This window comes from Elaeis guineensis, chromosome 16, assembly GCF_000442705.2.
Source record: "Elaeis guineensis isolate ETL-2024a chromosome 16, EG11, whole genome shotgun sequence".
NCBI classification, from domain to species: Eukaryota; Viridiplantae; Streptophyta; class Magnoliopsida; order Arecales; family Arecaceae; genus Elaeis; species Elaeis guineensis.
Genome location: NC_026008.2, coordinates 22,022,327 through 22,032,061, shown reverse-complemented (window position 1 = coordinate 22,032,061; position 9,735 = coordinate 22,022,327). Strand labels below are relative to the sequence as shown.

Below are 9,735 nucleotides of genomic sequence, written 5' to 3'. Positions count from 1 at the left end.
AGCTGAGTTGACTAACTGGGAATAGAATAGAAAATGCATCGTTCGAGATTTCTGCAGGGTGCGGAGAATTGGATCGACCCAGTCCCAGTTGAGCCAATCCAGTTCGTGCGGGTTGAAGATGTATGAGAGTCTATTTTGGTCTAAGGTCTGATTTTGATCCTAGAGTCTTGGGCTCGGGTTTATGAATTGTAAGGATGGCTAACTCAAGGATTTAGACAGAAAACAAGTCTATAGGATTAGAGCATATGAACATGGGCTCGGTGAGTGCTTTTATGTATTGAGTTCAGTAATAGGAGTTTTCTAGCTGGAGTTTATTAGAGTGTATGGAAGCCCTAGGGTATATAAACTATGTATGATAACATATTTTATGTGGAACTAATACAATAACTTTTCTCCTTCAATCTCTGTCTCCTTCTCTCATATTTTGTATGTCTAAACCCTAGCCACCATTTTCAAGGAGGGATCCTTGCAGTTGCCTCTCTTTGGTGTGTTGCTAATGTATTCCTTGTTCCACATCTTGATGTTCATCTGCACAACATTGCTGTCATGTAAAAATGGTATTATAAAGAATGTGATGCCCAAAAGAGTCATCTGCTTTAATGCAACTCCAATGGCGGCTGCGGAACCACTGTCAGCTTCCCCCAGTTCACCACCACCACCACCTCCTCCTCCAAGTTTGTTAGGTCCCTCGAGTATGGATCCTACCACTAGTCCAGAACCAGTGCAGTTTGACGATGGACCTAGGATGTCAATTTCTTCCAAACATCACTTGCCACGACTGTTTACCACCGAACGATCATGCATAATAATATTTTTAATACTGAAACTTTGTTATATAAGATGTGCTTACCACAGTTATTGCAATTTCATGTTACAAATGCCTCAATATTCTTCCTATCATGTCTTAAGAGGAATACTTACCACCATAGCATCATTCATGATCCTATCCCCAAAAAGAACTTTGGGAAGTCGATGAAAATCTGGTTGTCAAATACATAGAACATCTTTGGTAAGATCATCGAAGTTAGTGTATTGAATAACGGAACCACCTCTATGTAATAACTTCTGAGCCAGTAAATTAAGTTGCCTAGGCCTTGGAATGACTATTTCTGACATAGTTTCAGAAAAAAACCAACATATTCCCCGTTTTAGCAGAGACATGCAATATCCATCACAACAGCTTTTAGGCAAATTGCACCTCTTGTTCCCAACATCACCATGGCGCACAGCCTAATCCTTTTACTTGAGGACCATTCTGCTTTGTAGCAGTTTCAACTGGATTCAAGGCAGATTCAAAGCAAAATATGCTAATGCAAAAGTTGGAAACACCAGTGTTAGGCTCAAGCCAGTACATTCTGCAATGAAGCTAATTCTCCTGAGCATGCTGAATACCTGAAAATCTGTCCTAGAATTTGAGATTCTCAAATCCATGCAAGGATTCAGACCATTAGCAGTAGCTTATATGTAAAAAATGCACAAACTATATATTTTCTAGCATAGCATACTCCAAATATCTTTCTCCGAAAAACCTTTGCTGTCAGAAGATGATCCTAGTTTTCCACCGAAAAAAGTACTAATGCTGCATCACCCACATTCAACAGTATAAATCTAATAAGAACCGCACAAACAAAAATTTTCTCTCAAAAAATATATATTGCATCAAACCGTTTACAAGTAAGATGAGAAAAGTCACTAGTTTTAAGTTTCCAGGGAAGGCAAAACTGGGCTTTGACCCAATATGTCTTGCTTAAGCTTGACCTTTAAAAAATAAGACAAAAATTACAAGAAGAAGCCTAGGGAAGTCAGGGGTGACATGACAACTACCTAATTTGAATCAACTGCAACAATTGTAATCTTCAAACTCTATCCTACTATTTAATCTGAGAGTGATGACAATTAGGTCAGGGTTACACTTCAGGACATGGTCTGAAGCAGGCGAGGCTTTAGACTTTAGAAACCACTCTGCACTGGATCTTTTCCCCTGCTTTCTCATCAGAATCCATGTGCCTTTTGTTGTTGTCATTGCTAGAGGTCTGTTCATTTCTACGAAGTCTTGGATCATCTGTTCCTTGTATTTCCCCAAGTCTCTCCTGCAAAGTTGCATTAAAAAATCAACACTCACAACAAATGTGTTGCATACATCAAAACCATTGAACCAAGGTAAGGCCCACCACCTTAAACGAGGTGTTCTCAGAAAGAAGTTTCTCATAGTCCTTCCTAATCTGGTTTAACTCTGCTCTAAGGGAAGCATTTTCCTGTTTCAAAGACTCAGCTTGTCGAGCCAGCTCTTCGCACTCTGCCTGGAAACCATAACAACTAATGTAATTCTTTTCTTTTTAATATGCTAGAACTAGAAGCACTAAAAATGCTCAATTATGAGGAAGAAAGTTGTTGCTTGAAACATTCAAAAGCAACATGCTGTCTACCTGCTTGCGCAACCTAGATCTACGTGCAGATTCCCTGTTTGACTGCTTTCTTCTCTGCCGTTTGAGTTCTCTTTCATCCTGAATATGGACAAAACATCAGTGGAAACATTATGCAACCAAGTTCTATTATATATTTGTGGGGTTTGCAAAGAGCAAGACAAACTGGTGGTCAAGTATTTTTGCATGCCACATTACAAGTCTAAAACTTCAGAATTTAAGTTGAGAACTATCATAATGTGTACTTGTTTCCTAAACTTGTCCAACTGCAGTTAGAAACTCATTAGAAGAAAAAGACAAGCTAAAGTCAGACAAACTAAGGAGAATGAGAATAAGATAACTGGAAAGCATTACTTGTCTTCAGAACATGAGAAACCTATCTATAGAAAGTCATGCTTGGCTTCTAAAGAAATTAGGAACAGAATGAGTGCCAGTTAAGAGTGACTAGCCCTATGAGTACCTTGTAAGGGGATTGTCAAACTATAGGTGCACTAACCATATAGTCTATAACATGCAAGATGGCATGGTCTGTATATAATTATGTATTCGGGTAGGTAATTGCTAATTCAGATGGTGAAGCAATACAATTTAGATGGTTATTATTAAGGACCAACCATAGGTGAACCTTGTAAGGGGATTGTCAAACTATAGGTGCACCAACCATATAGTCTATAAAATGCAAGATGGCATGGTCTGTGTGTACTTATATATTCATGTAGTCTATAAAATGCAAGATGGCAAGGACAAAGGCAACAAAGATTACAATCACCTTCCTCAGAAAACATGATACAAAAGAAAGGAGCAGGCTGTCTTGAGACCCTACCATGTAAGCCCCTCACAACTTTTTATTCAGTATTAAGAAAATTAAGAAATACATAATTCTCAAAGGTCTTTGAAGGCGCCAGGTGGTGATTGCAGGAATGGCAAGTGGCCTGCTCTGCCTGCCTTTCTCTATTTACTGCAAATGTTGATATGCAAAGCCTTCCCATTGGTGAAAATGCACTGCATAGCCATCACTTCCTCATAATCACCAGAGGTTCTCAGTTGTGACGAATCTACAAGTTTTACTTCATTAGCAGACTCTGGCATTTCTTTGGCATATGCATTAGCTGCACTCCCATTTTGAATAAGATATGGCCAGTTGCATTATCTCTTTTAATATAACATTTGAACAAGGCAGCTAAGAAGGGATACATCTTATGGATTTAGATAAATGTTGGGGAAGGGGGGATCTAATGGTAGAAACTTTAATCTATAGTAGTTGAGAATGAAGGTGTACTAGTGAAAACAATACGAAAGAAAGGGGAGATGGGGGACGTAAGGCCCCAAACTGTGGTGAAGGCAGGACTTGAACATGTCTCTGGTTCAATCACCAGAAGACTTAAACAGCTTGGGTCTTGGCAGCATATAAGTTTTGACTCTTTATGCTAGCTCATATTTTGTGCCTCAAGGATGAATCTAGATAGAGAGCTACCTGTACAAAGGTTTGCAAATTTTCCACTCTTTCCAAAGTCTAGTGGAATTTTGGTGATTTGCTCCTATGCTTATTGAGCTTATTCTGTGAGTAATGAGGACTCCCTACTCCCTAAATGGCATCCTAGTTTCTGTTGCAAACTTTCTATGGCCTATAGTTTCCCTGAATAGTTGTAAGGACTTCGTCTGCATAGAGAAAGGACCAGCACATTAGGCCTCATATATAACACATGCATTAAAAGAAAGGATAAACAACATTAGTCTCTATACAGAAAAAAGGCAGACGCTAACATGATTAACGTCAATAAATGGAAAAATTAGCTAAGAATATCAGATGTTGTTAAGAAAGATTGTTTTCTATGTTAAAGTTTGGGCAGTGTTTCCTTTTTTTCTCTTAACTATCACGTCAATGCAAGTAAGAATTTTTATCAAACACTGTAATAACACGTTAGGTTGTGGTTCAGCATGTTTATTTACAACTTATTTTGCTTGGTGAAGCAGTTCAATGAACAAATATTTGGACCAACAGATGTGCTACAACATTTTTCTTCTTTTGAGTAGTGCACTTTGATTAGCGTAATCGATAAAAGGGAAAAAAATAGGAACTCATATATCACATTACAAGAATAAATGACATATGATACTTGCTACATTAAATCTTCTAGACAAGCTCAAATCCAAGTAATAAATGACATCCTATAGAAAGTAAATGTCAAAATAGTGTCTAATTAAAAAACTAATTGCATTTACAATAACAAAAGGTGAGAGCTGAAATAAACCTGCATCCAAATTTCTGATGAACCACTAGGAATCAGAGCTCCTGCAACCCCAGTGGCTGGAACCTTACCATGCACTGGAGGGAGAGAAGATGAACTTGGGGTACCCAAATAGTCCATCCCTATACGTAAGTTTGTGGAAGGACCAGAAACCCCAGAGGGTGCACCAGCTGCTGGCATAGGCATGATAGACATGGTTTGACTTAACATTGCCTGTGATGGTATCTGAGTGTGACTCAGACCATTCTGAGAAACTGGTGGAGGGTTGAAGCTGAGGGAAGATGTTACTGAAATGCAATAAAGGCATCCAGATTATTAAAATAAAACATATTTATCAAATTACCTAACCAAAAGCACTAGGCCTACCATCAATAGATTCTTTTCGATTGCTTGTCCTTGGCTGAGAAACCTGTGCAGGATCACAGGGAAAGAATTTAAATTAGCTGAAATGTTCTTCAATGCAGCAGCCTTTAGATCATTCGATTATGTATCTGACAGGAAGTGCTGAAAATTTCAGAAAGTAAGAAGAAAAAAGGGAAATGGCTCAATTGCATTCATACCATCAACACTTCTGGAACCCAAAATAATGAACAACAAAATACAAGACATTTAAAAAAGAAAAAAAGAAAAAAAAAAACTTATGTTTGAATTTTAGATTACATGATGGTTGCTTGGAAAATTTAATAAGAGCTATAGAACTAATAAAGGGAACAAAAGACTGCAATGTACTAAATAAGATAAACAGGTATATGTGTATCTGTAAATCTGTTTATACATGAAAAAGCATGAATTTTTGTGTGGATTTGTTCTTGCCCTGTGTTGGAAAACCATTGATTTTGATGTGCACAGTGCCTCTCTCTCTCACACACACATAAATCCCCCCCTCCCGTTTTTGTCCTGATTTCAACCTCGTGCATGCCCTGAACACCCCCTCCCTTTTTTTTCTAATCCCTCCTCTTTTATTGTTTTCTGGAGCCTTAGGATTTCATTTTCATGCAATCACTAACAAACACTTGTTTACACATCAGAATTCAGATGTTCTTATTAAACATTATAAACAACCAAATGACTCTAATATATGTGCTTTAAGAATGCTATTAATGTTGGTTATTCTATCAATGTTATTAATGTTAGTTATTCTATCAATTCCTTACCTACTCAAACTGGCTTCCTTTTCATACATAGAAAAAAACAACTATGCCTCTTCATCCCATATAAAGAGAATATCTTTTTGATGACATTGCTTGAAACACAAATCTACCACACAAAAGCCAATAGCAATATTTTTCATATGATGCATGAGAAAAAAGAAAAGTATAAGTTCTACCAGACACTGAATACATATCAACCACGACAGTCCATGACAAAATGCAATCACATAACTCATGCTTTTTGTGAGAATATGCATTTTCTTTTCCTTTATTCAAGCAAGTAAATTCAGTCTTTCAGATCCTGCTGCTTGGGATGTAAAATTTAAAATCCAAACATTGTTTCACAGCAACCATCACCACTACCTGAAATATTCACATGAGGTAAATAATTACTTATGTAGGTGTCAAACTATAGCCAAATCCTGTAAGTTCTAGCTACAAACACTGCCACTCAGATTTAGAACAACAATATCTCTACATCCATCCCTAGTGTCTCGTGACATGCAAAATCCAGATGATGTCTTGAAAGAAAGAACAGTCCATGACTTGTATGATAACTGATGAATAATGAGGTGCACAGTGTAGTCCAACAAGATGCAGATCTAGAAAATAATAAAACTAATTGATTGGTGCTCACATTTAGATAATTGGGATCACTTCCTTCGCTTGAACTTTCAGTTCCACTTTCACCACTGCAAAAGCCACATTTCTCTTAACAATTAGAGTAAGCAATGCAAATTGCATGATGGACAATCAGAAGTAAAAGGCACAGGATGACTGAACAATTTAAGCCTACATTATTATATACCTTCGACAGAAAACCCCATTAGCTGATGCCTCTGTTGTTTTACCTGGCACACTTTTGTTGTTTCCTGTAATCATATCCAAACTACCTAAACTTCGTCGGGATCTTTTGAGGTGACTTCTTTCTTTACCTTCAGATGACTTACCATCCATTTCTGTTCCACCAGGCACAGCTCCCTGAAATATGCAATGTACATATCAATTTGCTACATAAATGTATGACAATGCCACAAGAATAGGTTAAACAACTGTTTGGCTTAACAGGTAACTCACAGTCTCAGCAGTTCCATTTGGGAAACGCACAGAATATGGACTGAATGGATGTGATCCCTGTTCAATATTTGTAGGATTACACCAAATAAACATGGATGCTCACAAAAAAGAATAGGAAGAAGGAAATATTGTGCATTCATAGGATAACAGAATAGAGAATCTGACTTTTGTTGCAAAGAATATACCAGTGGCATCGATGGATGAGCATAAAATCCTCCAGGAGGATACATCATATATGGATTTGATGCAGTATCATATGGCTGCATAAATTGCGGCACACGAAAAAAAAATGAATAAATATATAGCAGCATGGCAACAAATTGGATTAAATTAATACCGAATCTTAACATTTTGTTTGGTTATCACTAGTCCCTCATTCATAACCTCTTTTTGCTTCTTTTTATTCAATATATTCAGTTTCACAAAGGTGAATTTAATACACCCACCAGCAAAAAACAAGGACCACATGAAATCAACAAAACAGAAAAGCAACCTAAAGACCTTGTGAAGAGTCCTCAACATAGTCCTTTATGCCTTGAAGTTAGAAAAAAAAAATTCCACTTCCCCTTGCAATCTCATTCCAATAAAATGAAGCTTTATTAGCAAGGAAAGATTGGAATCCTTTTCTACTTTCATCACCACTTCCAAGCTTCAATGTTTCTTAAGCTTCAGGTATTTAGTATATAAAGTCAAATGACCTTTTTTTTTTCTTTGCAGGTACCACAAGTTAAGATTTTCATCAACTTATTGTCCAGGAGTACTTATAGACAAGTCAACTACTCACTAAAAGGCTACTAGATTATTAAACAACATCATGCCACCGATGTAGCCTCAAGAATTTGTTCCAGTTTGCTCTGTTCTTTGATCATCTCTGTTCAAGAAACAAAAGGACCATGCCAAACAAGTATCACAATTCATGAGGAAAGCAAGTTCCTCTGGTCTAATTCCTCCAAGTTTCACCTATTTACAATTCTAAACTGCTGGACATCATGCCTATCACTTCCTAGAACTTCCTCACTCACACTAAGATATAGAAATCCAATCCACAAAGCAGAATAATTCAGACAATCAATATGAATAGATAAAGAGCACCTGAGTTCCCCACATGTAAGGATGAGCATGGGTACTCGATGAAGAATGAAAGAATCCATGTGGACGAATCGACGAATATGCCTATTAAAACGAACATTACAAGATCATAAGAATCCTAAAACACACAAATTTCTTTGCAAGTAAAAGGAATCCAGCAAAGTAAAGCTTGTGTACCTGAAAGCTGGTCCAGTCCGGGTACACCGTGGCAGCAGGGCTGGAGCTAGTGGCAGGAGATTGCTCCTGAACAAGACCCAACAGACCCAGAAAGAAGGAGAAAAAGGTTATCTTTTTTCACCAAATTGGATACGAAACTGCTGAAGTATCTAAGTTTGAAGTAGCAGCATAAGATCACGTACCTGAGCCACTGAGGGCCTTGGCGTCTTGACCGATTGGTCGGCGTCGCTGCTGCCCATGATTCAAAAGCTACTCCCACAACTCTCTCTCTTCCGTTCACCTCTCAATAAATCCTCTAGATCAAACACCAGCAAATCCTGCACTCAATTCAAAGGATCAGAGTGCAGGAAGAAGACTTCAATTCTGCTGCCAATCACTCCAGAAAGCCAATTTGGCGAGACGCCGAGACCCTACAGAGGTAATTCGAAAAAAAACAACAAAGATGAATATTTTTACACCAAGAAATAAGGAAAAAGCGAAAATCGCTATCAAGCGAGCACTTTAGCTCGAGAAACACCGAATTCATCGATCTCAGGTCGAGGTTCGATCCGAGAAGACGGATATCCATAACCACCTTAGAATTCTAGTTCTTGCAATACGAGACTGCTTAGAAAGTGAGATCTGGCGTCTAACCAGCCGGAAATTGCTCGAAAACAGACTCAACCCCGTCTATCTCTTCGAACAAGAGAGGAGAGCGAGGGAAGAGGCTCGGAACCCTAGGGTTTTCCTAGAGCGCGTTGAGAAACGACAAGGGAAACGTCGCGAGACACGATCCCAATTTGAGCAAGGAAACGGTATTCAAAGAAGAAACGCCATGGGAATCGAGCATGGCGATCAAACATACGAGTCCAAAATAAAATATTATTACCGGAAAATACTATTTTAGCACTGCATGCAACTCCGCGCTGCATCGAAGTAGTGTCGAAGAAAATCGCTGCATCGAAGTAGTGTCGAAGAAAATCGAACAGGAAGTAAAAAAACAAACCTGAAGACCTCACGCCAACTCCCGGAGGAACTTCGGCCTCGCACCGCGGTAGAAAAACTTCACAAACTCTAAATTGATATCCCAAGAGTATAATAGTTGGAGCTTATTTATAGATGGGTCTCCTAAAGTCACTAGAATTTCTAAGATATAAATTTTCCATAAAAAAGCTTTCCTAGTGTAAGATATGAACTTCCTAAAATAAATTTAAAAAATAAATATTAAATAAACAGCTAAAAATAAATCCTAAAGCTACCAGGTTTCCATAAGATAGAAATATTCTAACGAGAATAAAAAATAAATATTAAATAAATAGTTAAAAATAAAATTATGATTCTTTTTAAAGTTGTAGCTCATCTATTAAAAATTACAGAACAAGGCAATCCAAAAAATTCGGACAATTTTTTTTAAAAAAAATATTCAAATTTGAGAGTATAGTGGTATTCTTGTAATTTTATTAAAAGTTAGTCGCCTCTGATGCATCTTCAGTAAATCATCAATGACTCCGTCATCCGACATCAGTTTTAGATGATTCAAGATGTATTGGAAACCTAAGTTGATGCTCGACAATGTGAAAATAGTTTTGT

General features: G+C 37.6%; 1 protein-coding gene across 7 annotated transcripts; it reads right to left on the bottom strand.

Moving 5' to 3' along the window:
* Nucleotides 1–1,633: 1,633 nt before the first annotated feature.
* Nucleotides 1,634–9,227, bottom strand: LOC105060653 (bZIP transcription factor 1-D). Of its 7 annotated transcripts, XM_073250164.1 has the most exons (14): nucleotides 8,741–8,896; nucleotides 8,349–8,576; nucleotides 8,167–8,232; nucleotides 7,993–8,073; nucleotides 7,086–7,160; nucleotides 6,901–6,957; nucleotides 6,774–6,804; nucleotides 6,632–6,695; nucleotides 6,461–6,515; nucleotides 5,039–5,081; nucleotides 4,676–4,959; nucleotides 2,427–2,504; nucleotides 2,175–2,300; nucleotides 1,634–2,090 (listed from the first exon to the last, which is right to left on the bottom strand). In XM_073250164.1, exons 2-14 carry the CDS (start codon nucleotides 8,403–8,405, stop codon nucleotides 1,944–1,946), a joined length of 1,164 nt encoding a protein of 387 aa, XP_073106265.1. In that variant the 5' UTR covers nucleotides 8,406–8,576; nucleotides 8,741–8,896; the 3' UTR covers nucleotides 1,634–1,943. The 7 variants fall into 7 exon arrangements, with proteins under 7 accessions (XP_073106265.1, XP_073106262.1, XP_073106264.1 ...); XM_073250161.1 differs by lacking the exon at nucleotides 8,741–8,896 and adding an exon at nucleotides 9,152–9,227 and having other exon boundaries at nucleotides 6,632–6,804; XM_073250163.1 differs by lacking the exon at nucleotides 8,741–8,896 and adding an exon at nucleotides 9,035–9,057 and having other exon boundaries at nucleotides 6,632–6,804.
* Nucleotides 9,228–9,735: the final 508 nt, after the last annotated feature.